Raw genomic sequence first — 13,514 nt, 5'->3', positions numbered from 1 at the left:
TACTTTGCCTTCAAATTCTCCAGATCTCAATCCAATTATCCCCTGATGTCTCCATAAAGAGGACCTGTCACCTCTTTTGCTATCACATAAGGGGGTTTCTCAGCCCCCTCTGTGATAGCAATAAAGTTAAGTGAAAAAAAAAAGTAAAAATTACACAAAAAAGAATTAAAAAAAACAATTTTTTTTTTAAGGTCCCCACCCCTACATACACGCATGTAAACATGCGTAAGGTGCGCATACCTGCGAAAACGACGATTGCACCCATTACGCCGCACATGTTACATATCGCCGCGAACGTCGGAATGAGAGCAATAGTTCTAGGGCCATCAATCACTGATAACACTAAACTGATGAGCGGTAAAAGCTTTTAAAGCGTCGCCTATGGCCAATTTTGGGTATGCTAGTTTTTTGCGAGTGCGCGCAATTTTTACGCTTGACATGTTTGGTGTCTATTTACTTGACGTGACCCCGTCTTTTATATTTTACCAAAAAAGTGGGTAATATTAGTTGTTTTATAGCATAATGTAAAAAAAAAATTTCAGTAATTTCTCCTGAATATAGTAAAAAATAAAACCCGCAGTGGTGATTAAATACCACCAAAATAAAGCCCTATCTGTCCCCAAAAAATGGTATAAAATTCATTTCAGTACAGCGTTGCGTGACGGAATAAATGTCAGTCAAAGTACTGCAGCGCTGAACACTGAAAAATGGCCTGGCCAGGAAGGGGGTCTAAACACCTGGTCTTCAAGCGGTTAAAACACACAGCTGGCTCCTAAAAAGAAAATCCTGCTGGTTTCCTTGATTGGACAGACTGCCTCCTGAATGTCCTTATTTTGTCCACCCCTGGTGTACAATGTACAGCAGAACTTAGTCCAAAGCTTTCTTACCAGAAGGCCGCGAATGACCATCGCACTTTGCTGGTGTCACTGGTAATGGATAGGTTATGTATAAGTTGAGGGCAGGTTTTCAGAAGGGTAGCAGACGCTACCAAACAATACAGGGGAATGAGAATAGGAATTACCCTTACTATAAACTTTGTTTTAGGGTCCATTTACACCTATTTGTTCAGAACTTGCAGGCATTCCTGGTGCCATTTATTTTCAGGGGTATCCCACCAGGGACGTGCGGTCAGGTGGGGCAGAGCCTCACCTAGTATTATGGAGTGAAAAGCTGTCAGCTTCAAGTCTGAAGAGTACATCTTTTTCTCCATTCAGATCGACTTGTAACTGGTTACACAGCAAGGAAATCCTCCCCTATGTGTAACCTGTCATGGCTGGAATGCTGCCTGTTAATTACAGGCGGTCCTGCATCCGGCTTTTGACAGGTAGTTAGGTTACACAGAAGCAGGCTTCCCCACTGCTTGTGTAACCTAACATAGTGAGGCAAGAGCTGTCACAGCCTCTACTCTGTGGATGGCTTGCACCAAGGGCAAAGCGCCATTGGTCCAAGCTGTCCAATCAAAAAAAAAAAGGGTTGCCTCACCCAGCACAGAAGGCACGGCACATCACTGTAATAATCCCACACACATGTTGTGGTGCACCACATGGTAATGTACTGTCCATTTTCCGCTCTGTGATTACCAATATTCATACGTATGCCCAAGCAATGAGAACATTTTCTGCGGCACCACCCCAGAATTTTGCGGTTACCCTTTAGGGTTTTTCAATGCTCAATAATGTCCTGATTAAAGATGACAGTAATGTATAACACTAGGAGCCAGGTAGTCAGTGCTCTTTAAAAATTATAACTGGCACCTAACTTTTGAGGGGTTTTTTTTTCTTTTTAATTGTCAATGGTGCTGGCTCCTAACAACAAAAACAAAACAAAAAAAACTCCTGCTGGACTTGGATAGACTAGCTCCTGAGTTCCATGTTAATTTGTCCACCCCTGCATTGTCATGTCAAGTTTGGGATCACTACAATACACAAAGCAAAGCCTTAAAATGCATAAAGGGAACACAGGCGTTCTACCCACAGTTTGTATTGCCTTAGGCCACTCCAACAGTTGCCTTGTTGCCAGTAATTTAGCGTCGTGGGAACAGTAGCTCATGAGACAAGTGAATATGCATATCCAGTATTCCCATTTCCTTGCCTATTGTGAACTTCTTTCTGTCACTCACAGAGATGGAAGTTTTCACAGCAGCCCGGCAAGCCATCAACTACAGACCTGCCTGGAAGCACATGTGGGAGCTTCCTGAAATTTGCATTACATTACCAAAAGCTCAGTTTAAAGAGGACCACCCTCCCCCTCCCCGGTAAGGGGTAAGTGCTTGTTTGTGTCTAGGTTAAAAAAAAAAAAGTTAACTTACCCGAAACTCCGAGCCGACTACTTCGTACACTGGTCCTCCCAGTTTCTCTTCCCCTCTTCTGCAGCAGTCTGTAAAAGGTCCTGTAAATCATCACGTCTGTACACCGTGCATAGACAGGAGGACGCTTGGGAAGATTCCAATGCTGCAGTCAGGGGGAGACACTGGAGGGAGCACTCTGACAGCTGGTCGGCTCCGAGCTTCAGGCGAGTATTATTTAAGCACCTAGACACAAACTAACAGTTTTCCCTTGCAGTGCGGGAGTAGCCCAACCACAAGGGTTAGTAAGTTTAGCGGTTGAGTAGTTTACAGCGTGATTCTTTGTGTGCTGAATTATCTACGTAGGATTTGGAGCATTGTCCATCAGCACTGAGACTTTTCTGTGTGATAACTGAAATCAGGTTTAGTGGATAAGTGCGCAGCGTGCAAAGATGAGCAGAACCACGCCAATAGACAAGAGGTCAGCATAGGAGGGAGAGGGTCTGAATGAATAAGTCTTTTTAAAGTGACCCTGTTGCCTGACTTCAAGTCCCAATTTCATAATATGTCAATGAAGCATAAAATATATATATATATATACGATTACGTCTCCCTGCCGCCAATGAAAACTGCTCCATTGAAGAAGAATCGCTGGCTCCTGAAACTTTCAGGAATATAGATTTACCTCCCATGACCTTCAATGTCATTATAGCACATAGTACAGTTCATTGGTGCTGAACGTTTCTCCACCCAGGAATCCAATGCCTGGTAGCTCAAAAAAAATGCATTACCATTCTAAGGGCTGGTTCATGCCAGCCCCGTGCCAAAATATTCTGTTCTAGCATGCAGCTGGTGCCTTGCTTTGTTACAATGCAAGGTACTATTTAAAAAAAAATAACTTTATTGGCAGCGTACAAAGTATACAGTCGGGTCTCTGTGCAGCAGCTCGGTGTGCTATGTTGTAGCGTGCTGACCTCTGGTACCATCTATCCTGTATTCTGCACCACACTGTGCATTACACCAACGGAGGAAATGGAAAACAATAGTGGAAAAACACCAGTCAATGCAGTTGGTGTGAACGAGCCCTAATGGTAAATTGAATGGGGTTTGTCTACAGTTGCAGTATTACTACTCTGTTAAGTTTACTGTTAATCTGATCTTGAGCTGTGTCCCATTGGGGAGATTACCTTTCACTTCCTGTCCGATTACCACAACAGGAAGTGAGGAAATTCTTCAAAAGGGAGGAAAATCCTTGGTCGTCAGCAGGGTCACCAGAACTAGTGTCCTCATTGGAAGATTTCCCATCTATTCTGTTCTGATGACAGCCCAAAATTTGGAATTTTCTTTCACTTTCAGTCATAATCAGATATATCGGAGGACGTATTCCCTGACATACAGATCCCAGTCACAAGGAGAATCTTCATTCTGCTTATTAAATCCTGTCCGATGTAAAATAGTAAGCTTGTAAAGTGTGACTTTGGTAAGGAGCAAGAAAAAGAAAGTAGATGTTAAATGGTAACTCCGCTCTTGTTGTGGAAGTTCCATGATCTCTAGGTCAGTAACATCACAAGGGTTTGAGCAAACGTCATTCTGGATTCTTACCTCCTGCTGTTTGGCTGAACCTCGCATATGAATTCCATTCACCTCCTCCTTCCTGTTTGCAGAGTAGGTCAGTCTGCCTGCTGTAGTTTTGCGGATCCACTCATTTTGGCTTCACCCCACACAGCAAATCATCCCAGCTGATTTGTGCCAGCTTTGAGTCTATATTACTACCCATTATATTTAGGGATGCACCGATTTTATATCGGCGGAAAATGGCATTTTACCCAAAGTACCATTTTTCGGCCGAATTGTTTCAGCGGTTGAAATTTCGGTGAATCCCTAGTTTTAACCCTTCCCTACTTTTCCCTTCCATTTTTGCTTTCCTTTCACTTTGAAGTGACTTTTTAACGGTGACATAACTAGAGACCCCATTTATCTGGCAGCGGTATCGTCTACCTATTTGTTCTCTACACGCTGAGTTTTATAGAATAAATGCCAAGTCCAGCAAGGCTACAGCAGTTTGTATTAAAATTGGATGGAGTATACAGGAAGTGTTGCCATGGTATCGCTCTCAAATCTCGTTATGACATAATTTCCAAGCCTGGATATAACTTGAGTGGTCAGATGTAAAGTCTGCATTGTGCGTGATACACACAGTGTTCGGCAGAGCAACATTTCAATGGTTTCCAGTTATTCCGCAGTGAAACGGTTAAACTACATGCAAAGTCAATCACTAAAATCTCACTTTGGCTTCAACATGGTAATGTCATTTTTGATCATTTGACATCTGAATCTTTCATTAGGACCATATATTCCGTTCCAATAGAAGAACTACTGTAGCTCGAATTCCTGAAAGGGCGCCAACAATGGGCACATGAGCATCAGAACTGGATCACTGTACAGTGGAAGAAGGTGTCCTCATCAGATAAATTGTGGTTTCTTTTACATATGGTGTATGGCCAGGTGCATCTGTGCCGCTTACCCGGGAAGAGATGACACCAGGATACACCATGGGAAAAGGCAAGCTGGCAGAGAAAGTGTGATGCTCTGGGCAATGTTCTGCTGGGAACCTTTGGGTCCTGCCATTCAAGCGAATGTTGCTTTGACACATACCACCTACTTTAAACATTGTTGCTGACCAAGTACACCCCTTCATGGAAATGGTATTCCCTCATAGCAGTGGCCTCTTTCAGCAGGATATGGTTCTCGAATGGTTTGAGGAACACAACAGTGAGTTTGAGGTGTTTACTTTGCCTTCAAATTCTCCAGATCTCAATCCAATTAGGCATCTTTGGGGTGTGCTTGAAAAACAAGTCCAATCCATGGAGGAGTGCCCCACCTCGCAACTCACAGAATTTCAAACATCTGCTACTGATGGCTTGGTGCCAGATAACACAGCACACCTTCAGAGGTCTAGTAGAGTCCATTCCTCAAGTCATGGCTGTTTTGGCTGCAAAAAGGGGGACCTACTTGATATTAGGTAGGTGCTCATAATGTTATGGCTGATCAGTGTACACAGGGGTTGAAATCAACCAGTATGGAAGCTAGGCATCCCAGGAGTTCTCCAATGTACATTTTGTGCTGTACACCTTGTCCTGAATCAATGCAGAATGCCAGTCTTTCATATTGTCAGATGGTACAAATATAAAAGTTGTATCTTTACGAGGCTTGACGTCTAATTGCAGTGAAAGCAGCTGTGCCCATGCGTCAGAGCTCTTCCAACAAACTCCTCATTGTATGGCAGGTTAGTCAAGTCCTCAGTTTTGGGAAGTACCTATTGTGAGGTGTGGAAATGTTGCCGCTTCCCATGGATATATACTGTAGATGAAGCTGTGTCTTTTTAAAGTGCCCTATTTTCATCTCTGCACTGCAGATGTTGCTGTGGATGATGGTAAAGGTGCACCCTGGCCAACATCGAAATCAAAGCCCTGAGATTCATAAATGGAGGGCAACCTACCTGTTCAAGTACATCCGATTATCCTTCAGGGCCTGTTCACATGATATCAGGTGCGGATGTGCAGACTGATGCAGTGCGTTTTGGTCGCGTTTTTGATGCGTTCCAGTAAAAAAAATTGTTTAATTTTTTTTGGCTGGAGTGGGGCTGTTAGTATGTTAGCTGCCGTGCATTTTTGATGCGTTTGCGTTTTCTGACCGTGCAAAATGTGACATAGTTACATAGTTACATAGTATTTGAGGCTGAATAAAGACATTAGTCCATCAAGTCCAACCTATTAGGATCTCATTCTAGGAGTACCCGTACCCCTGTATATTACGGTCCCTTAAGAAATCGTCCAAAAGTTTCTTGAACAATTCCACATTATTTGCTGAAATCACCGCCTGTGGCAGTGAGTTCCAGACCCTAACTGATCTTACTGTGAAGAACCCCCTTCGCCCCTTGTGCTGGAATTTTTTTTCCACCAATTTTAGGTGATGGCCTCTAGTTTTTGTAACGGAGTTGATTTTAAACAGTTTATCGCTAATGTTGCTACCACCATTAAACATTTTGTACATGGAAATCATATCCCCCCTTAATCTCCTCACCTCTAATGTGAACATGTTTAAATTTAGTAGCCTCGTCTCGTAGCTCTGGTCCTCCATACCCCTAATTAGTTTGGTTGCCCTTCGCTGGACTTTTTCCAACTCAAGGACATCTTTTCTTAGTACTGGTGACCAGAACTGGACCGCGTACTCCAGATGAGGTCGAACCAATGATCTATAAAGTGGCAAAATTATAGACTTGTCAGTGCAATACATCCCTTTTTTAATACAGGACAAGACCCTGCAGTATTTTTCTGTCGTAACCTGAACGGACTGCGCACATGAGAACTGTAGCCCATAAAACACATAGGGATGCATTTTGAGTGCAGCAGCGTACGGATCCGGTCAGTACACAAAACGGACGTCGTGTGAACAAGCCCTCAGGCATTGCAGCAGTACACCAATCCACTGTAATTCTCTCTGATGGTAATCCTGGAACACGCCTGCTTGTAATGCCAGAACACACTTCCTGTTGACACTCGAACATGAAATCCTGATGTGAAAAAAAAACAAATCGCTACCAGGATGTTTCTTGCCACCTCCAAATCCAAAACGTTTGTATGTCATTGGTGATTGGAGAAGCAGAGAGATGTCGTCGCACAGCACCGGTCAGGAAGTGTAGTCTTGCTGCCTGCCTGCTGACCCTGTGAGGTGACCTGCGTGAGCCGATCATGCAGAAAACTCAAGTTAAATTCAGTGAACGTTCTGATGTTTGCAATGCGTTAGAATAAATTGGTGACTCATTTGTCGGGTTCTTGTGTAGAATTTATTTTTTAGGGAATGTGTACGGATTTGTTAACAACTCACTTAGCAGTTGAGCCTGTTTAGTCATCGTCCCCTTCAAATGTGTTACCTCAAGTTGTTTTTAGTGACACTAAACTCAGTTGAATCTTAGTAGTTGAGGTACTTGAATGTATTTTTAACAAAAATGTATCTCATTTGTGTATCACTCGGCTGTAGATCCTCCAATCATCTCTGAATTGGTGCTGACACTGTCCTTTTTGGAGGGGGGCTACTTTTGTTCCCCATGGTCCCTGTGTGTGTTGTAAAGTAGTCACCGCTCCAAGCTCTCTCCTGTGATGGACTACAATCTCATGTTTAGTTTTTCGATTGTAGTCCATCACAGAAGCGAGCTTGGAGCGGTGACTACTTTACAACACACACAGGGACCATGGGGAACAAAAGTAGCCACCCGCCAGAAGGAAGGACAGTGTCAGCAGCAATTCAGGGCCGGTTCACACCACAAAGTCTGCAATGCAGAGCGTTTGGTCTCTAACGCGAGCCGGCCATCTCCCTGCGTTCAGGGGCGGGAGGTACATTGAAGTCAATGGCACCGCACAGCCACACCCCCTGCCCGCAGTGCGATCACCCGCACCTGGAACGCAGGCATATTAGTGCCTGCGTTCCGGTCCACTGCGATCTGGAAAAAAAAAAATGCTCCATGCACTATTTTTGCAGTTCGCACTGGACCCAAACGCAGGTACTAATGTCTGCGTTCCAGGTGTGGGCAATCGCTTTGCGGGTGGGGGGGCGTAGCTGCGTTGTCATTGACTTCGATGCACTGCCATGCCCCTGAACGCTGGGAGCTGGCTGGGTTGCGTTCCAGAGGCCAAACGCGCTGCATCGCAGACTTTGTGGTGTGAACTGGCCCTCCAGAAATGATCTGAGGATCTACAACTGAGTGATACCCAAATAAGATACATTTATGTTGATGGGTAAGATTTAACTCCTAGCGTCAGTAAGTTTTTTTGTGGTTGAAGCGCTTTCCTCTCTGAGGTTTCAAACACTTTAATACGTTAAACCACTAAAGGTTTTGGGAATAATCTCTTCCCAAAACCTTTAGTGGTTTTTTTTTTTTTCTTTGCAAATCTTTAATGATCATTTGTATGGAGCTCCTCGCGTAAGATCTGCAAAAATGCATCTGCTTCAGGATGAGTCTGATGAAAGGCTCTCTTGTGCTGTATGTATATGCATAATTTATCACAATCCTTGATGTGGTGAAATGCTGACATCTTTAGCTCTGCCCTCTTATTTCTATATCGGCTCTCATCTGCACAATCAAAGTGGACCTGACCTGGCCTAACAGCCGGAGCATTCGGGTCAGCTCCTTGGCAACCAATGACATCAGGGAGCTGGGCAGGAGGCCCAAAAGGGCGTCACAGGTTGCCAAGAGCTCTTCGCACCCTGAGACACTTTGGCCATCCCTCTGCCGCCCCACCAAATGAGATGCGCCGGTGACTGCCTCATTATGGGGACGGCCCTGTCTATGTGATGCTGCTCCCGGCCCCTATGCTGCAATGTTAGGTGGTCTTTTGTTACATTATTTCTTAATGGCACCACACTGCACCTAGCCATGGCATGTGCGTTGTATTGCACCACCTGGCACGGTAACCTATCACCAGGCGACTTAAAGAAAAGCACGCAGACGTTTTTCAGTGCGATTTACCTGCAGCACCTTTTTATCAGAGGTGTGAGTGAAGGCTTATTGCCTCTCCTTGTCTGTTTGAATAAACTATTGAAAGTTTTTTTTTTTTTTTGTCATCTGTTTGAGTACAAAAAGTACCTGTTGGATTTTCCCTAAAATCTTGTGAGCCGATTTGTCCTGCGCTTTCTGCCTGTGCACAAGGAGGGGTATAGCGATGAGGAGGGATCTGTGTTCTTGCAATGCATCATAAAAGAAGTAAGGAGGGCTGACAACACGTGATTTGAGAGCTGAAAATATAGGGAAATTGATCAAAACTGGAGCAGTTGCCCATGGCAACCAAGCCGTGTCTATCTCCAGTTTGTTCAGTGAAGCTTTGAAATGTAACAATCTGGTTGCCATGCACTGCTGTTCCAGTTTTCATAACCCCCCCCCATTGTTATATCAGAGCATCGGGTGATTATACGCAGCACAGCAGCCTGTCCTTCTCTATGGGAGAACGCGGCCGTACGCCACCCTACGCTCACCCAAACTGCACGTCTGTGCGGGTGTCCCTGCTCGGACGCCGACAGGATCCATTCTGTTGGCGTACGAGTCCGTACACCCGCACGGACATGCAGGTCGGGTGAGCGTAGGGTGGCGTACAGCCGCGTTCTCCCATAGAGAAGGACAGGCTGCTGCGTACTAAGCATACACAGCACCTGTCCTTCCCGGGAGCGGCCCGATACGGCTGTGCACGCAACACGGATCTGTACGGGCCGGCCGTTATCCGTGTGAATGAGGGCTTAAAGTGATAACGCATGGGGAAATATGTGTATTGCAGAGACGTATTTAATGTTTTGTTTGTTTTTTTGTTTGTTTGCTTTGACATTGTGATTTAATTTCAACGTGAGCAGAAGTCTTGTTGCCATGTACAGCCTGGGCCTAGGATCCAAGATGGCTCCACAGGGATGGAGAAGACCAAAATGGAGTCAATGGGAGACGTGCATGGTTTAGGTTACCGTGCACTATATGCCAGGGGTCACATCCTTCAACTGGTATCATGAGGAAGCTGAAAAAAGTTGGACATATCAAATTCTAGAAGTCAGATAATCAATATTAGGTGCGCATGTCGGAATTCATGTTTAAAGTGACGCTAAACTCAGGAGTTAAATCTTAAAAATATTCAAGTACCTTAACTATTAATAAAAATGCATCATATTTTGTAGATCACTCGGCCGTAGATCCCCAAATCATCTCTGAATTGGTGCGGACACTGTCCTTCCTTCTGGAGGGGGGCTACCTTTTGTTCTCCATGGTCTCTGTGTTTTGTGAAGTAGCCGCCGCTCCAAGCTCACTCCTGTGATCGACTACAATCTCCTGTTTAGTCTAATTTGTATTGAGATTGTAGTCCATCACAGGAGACAGCTTGGAGCGGTGACTACATTACAACACACACAAAGACCATGGAGAACAAAGGTAGCCCCCCTCCAGAAGGAAGGACAGTGTCAGCACCAATTCAGAGATGATTTGAGGATCTACAAATACACAAATAAGATACATGTATGGTAACAGTTAAGGTACTTGAATTTATCTTTAAGATTTAACTCCCGAGTTTAGTGTCACTTTTTAATGCTCTAAAGCAGGTTTGGGTGAAATTCTATTTGGGAATGAGGCCTAGGCTGCAACTGGCATCAAACCTTCTAAATTATTTGTAGTCTTGGCCGTCCTTGTGATACAAAGTCTGTCCACTTTCCTGCTTTAGCATCCCTCACATTCTCTGGACAGAGGCGATTGATCCAATAAGTTGTGTCTATGATCCTGTAAATTGATGTGTCATACTTCACGTGAATAAATAGAATATATTCATAGTATGCAATCACATGGTTTAACTAGATCACATGGTTTTATGCTATTAAGAACACTGTGGGTGTTTAACATAATTAGAGATTTCAGAGTTGTTGTTTTTTTTTAACCGACTGGCTTTTGCCTGGCAGACCTGCAGTGAGATAAGAGAATCAGACGCAATCACTGTGCTGTACTATTAAAGTGCATGTAAACCCGCACAATGAGTTTATTTGCTGCTTAAAAATGCACAAAAATACAGATCCTGCCAGAAATCCTGTGAGTGGATAACACTTGTACTCTTTGCTGACATTGAGTACCAGAGTAACTACAGACCCCCCCCCCTTCCAGGTTGGACATTGAGAGGGAAGATGTTCTGAAGTGCTTATTGGGAATGCTGCTGCTCCATAGATACAAGAAACCTAATGCAGCCACTATATCTAAGGATATTCATGTCTGGTTTTGGCATTAAAAATGCATCATATTTTGTAGATCACTCGGCCGTAGATCCCCAAATCATCTCTGAATTGGTGCGGACACTGTCCTTCCTTCTGGAGGGGGGCTACCTTTTGTTCTCCATGGTCTCTGTGTTTTGTGAAGTAGCCGCCGCTCCAAGCTCACTCCTGTGATCGACTACAATCTCCTGTTTAGTCTAATTTGTATTGAGATTGTAGTCCATCACAGGAGACAGCTTGGAGCGGTGACTACATTACAACACACACAAAGACCATGGAGAACAAAGGTAGCCCCCCTCCAGAAGGAAGGACAGTGTCAGCACCAATTCAGAGATGATTTGAGGATCTACAAATACACAAATAAGATACATGTATGGTAACAGTTAAGGTACTTGAATTTATCTTTAAGATTTAACTCCCGAGTTTAGTGTCACTTTTTAATGCTCTAAAGCAGGTTTGGGTGAAATTCTATTTGGGAATGAGGCCTAGGCTGCAACTGGCATCAAACCTTCTAAATTATTTGTAGTCTTGGCCGTCCTTGTGATACAAAGTCTGTCCACTTTCCTGCTTTAGCATCCCTCACATTCTCTGGACAGAGGCGATTGATCCAATAAGTTGTGTCTATGATCCTGTAAATTGATGTGTCATACTTCACGTGAATAAATAGAATATATTCATAGTATGCAATCACATGGTTTAACTAGATCACATGGTTTTATGCTATTAAGAACACTGTGGGTGTTTAACATAATTAGAGATTTCAGAGTTGTTGTTTTTTTTTAACCGACTGGCTTTTGCCTGGCAGACCTGCAGTGAGATAAGAGAATCAGACGCAATCACTGTGCTGTACTATTAAAGTGCATGTAAACCCGCACAATGAGTTTATTTGCTGCTTAAAAATGCACAAAAATACAGATCCTGCCAGAAATCCTGTGAGTGGATAACACTTGTACTCTTTGCTGACATTGAGTACCAGAGTAACTACAGACCCCCCCCCCTTCCAGGTTGGACATTGAGAGGGAAGATGTTCTGAAGTGCTTATTGGGAATGCTGCTGCTCCATAGATACAAGAAACCTAATGCAGCCACTATATCTAAGGATATTCATGTCTGGTTTTGGCAGCTCTGGCCCCCCAGCTGTGGTGAAACTACAAATCCCATTATGCATTTGTCTCTGGGAGTCGTGGCTGTGAGACTCTTGCAATGTTTCCTGGGATTTGTAGTTCCACAACAGGTGGAGGGCCGGAGTTTGCCCCCCTTCGGTTTAGTGGCAAGGGTCCATTCTCACCAGCTTGTGCACATTATATAAAGCTGGTGTGCGCTGTGTAGCGGCAGTACGTAGGAAACTTCACCTTTGTGGCATCAGGACCAATACAGGACCTACTGTACCTGACATACCTGGAAGTGTCAGAGGGTGAAGATGGCCATAGGGTTATTCCTGACAAAAGGCATACAGCAGGGGCAGCATCAGTAAGTGCTTATTTTAAACATTTTATGTACTGTGTTTCCCCGACAATAAGACCTAGTGTGTGTTTTTGAGCCCAAAAAAATATGACTGTCTGTCTTATTTTGGTGGAAACCCGGTATGTGAGCAGCCTGAGAAGTGTTACCTGATGACGGTTTCTCTATAAATTGAAGTAATGCCTAACGTACCAGCAGAAGATACAATTCTTCTCAGTTGAGTCGTTTATAGTCTTACGTGCTCCTTACTAAACAGGCTTATTCCCTCTGTTTTTTGCAGCATACGTCTCATGGAGATGGACGACAAGAGGTCCCTACCCGTCCCAGCCGTTCTGGAGCACGAAACCGGAATTCCATCGCCTCCTGCGCGGACGAGCAGCCTCACATCGGGAACTACAGGCTGCTTAAAACCATCGGCAAAGGCAACTTTGCTAAAGTGAAACTGGCTCGGCACATCCTCACCGGCAGAGAGGTAAATACGGCTTCCAGTCTTTGTGTTTTTGCTCCTTTTGGCAGAGCCGTACGCCATCCCTGCTCGTTTCATTCACTTTTAATCCCTGTACGCAGAGTGTTATGTAACGAGGAGTAGAATGCATGCATATTTCAATGTCGCTGTGCGCTGGAATGTAACTAAAGCATGCGTATTGTTAGAGGACCTCATTGTGCATTCACTACTGCAGTCCATTTGAGATCCCCATGTGGCGCTCGCTCCAGTACACAATGAGCTTGTTTGCAGTAAAAGGTCAAGCCTGGAATCTGTTGGATCTGAGATTTTTGGCCTGCATGTTCAGAATATTGTGACGCAATAGGATGTGTGCTACTGTATTTCTGCTTTTAAATCGGGTGATTTCAATGAATGGGGGCAGCAGATTAGGCAATCATTTGTGTACTCTTTAATTGAAACGTATGCACATTTTCTATTTCTGGGTAGCATTTAGGGATACCCGTCATCAGCACTCAGTGTCTGTAGGACTGTGCTAGGGATATTA

The 13,514-nt window shown here is 44.2% G+C and overlaps 1 protein-coding gene across 5 annotated transcripts in view; it reads left to right on the top strand.

The window, feature by feature from the left end:
- Positions 1–13,514, top strand: part of MARK3 (microtubule affinity regulating kinase 3) — a 96,519-nt gene that overhangs the window by 19,594 nt on the left and 63,411 nt on the right. For all 5 annotated transcript variants that reach the window (XM_018570514.1, XM_018570512.1, XM_018570513.1 and 2 more), the window contains exon 2: positions 12,806–12,997. In XM_018570514.1, the coding sequence (XP_018426016.1) occupies positions 12,806–12,997 (192 nt within the window). The remainder of the gene's footprint in view (positions 1–12,805; positions 12,998–13,514) is intronic.

This window comes from Nanorana parkeri, unplaced genomic scaffold (genome assembly GCF_000935625.1).
Source record: "Nanorana parkeri isolate BGI_ZX_2015 unplaced genomic scaffold, ASM93562v1 scaffold1544, whole genome shotgun sequence".
Classification (NCBI taxonomy): domain Eukaryota; kingdom Metazoa; phylum Chordata; class Amphibia; order Anura; family Dicroglossidae; genus Nanorana; species Nanorana parkeri.
The sequence above is the reverse complement of the archived record's forward strand: the minus strand, read 5'-3'. Positions and strand labels throughout refer to the sequence as shown.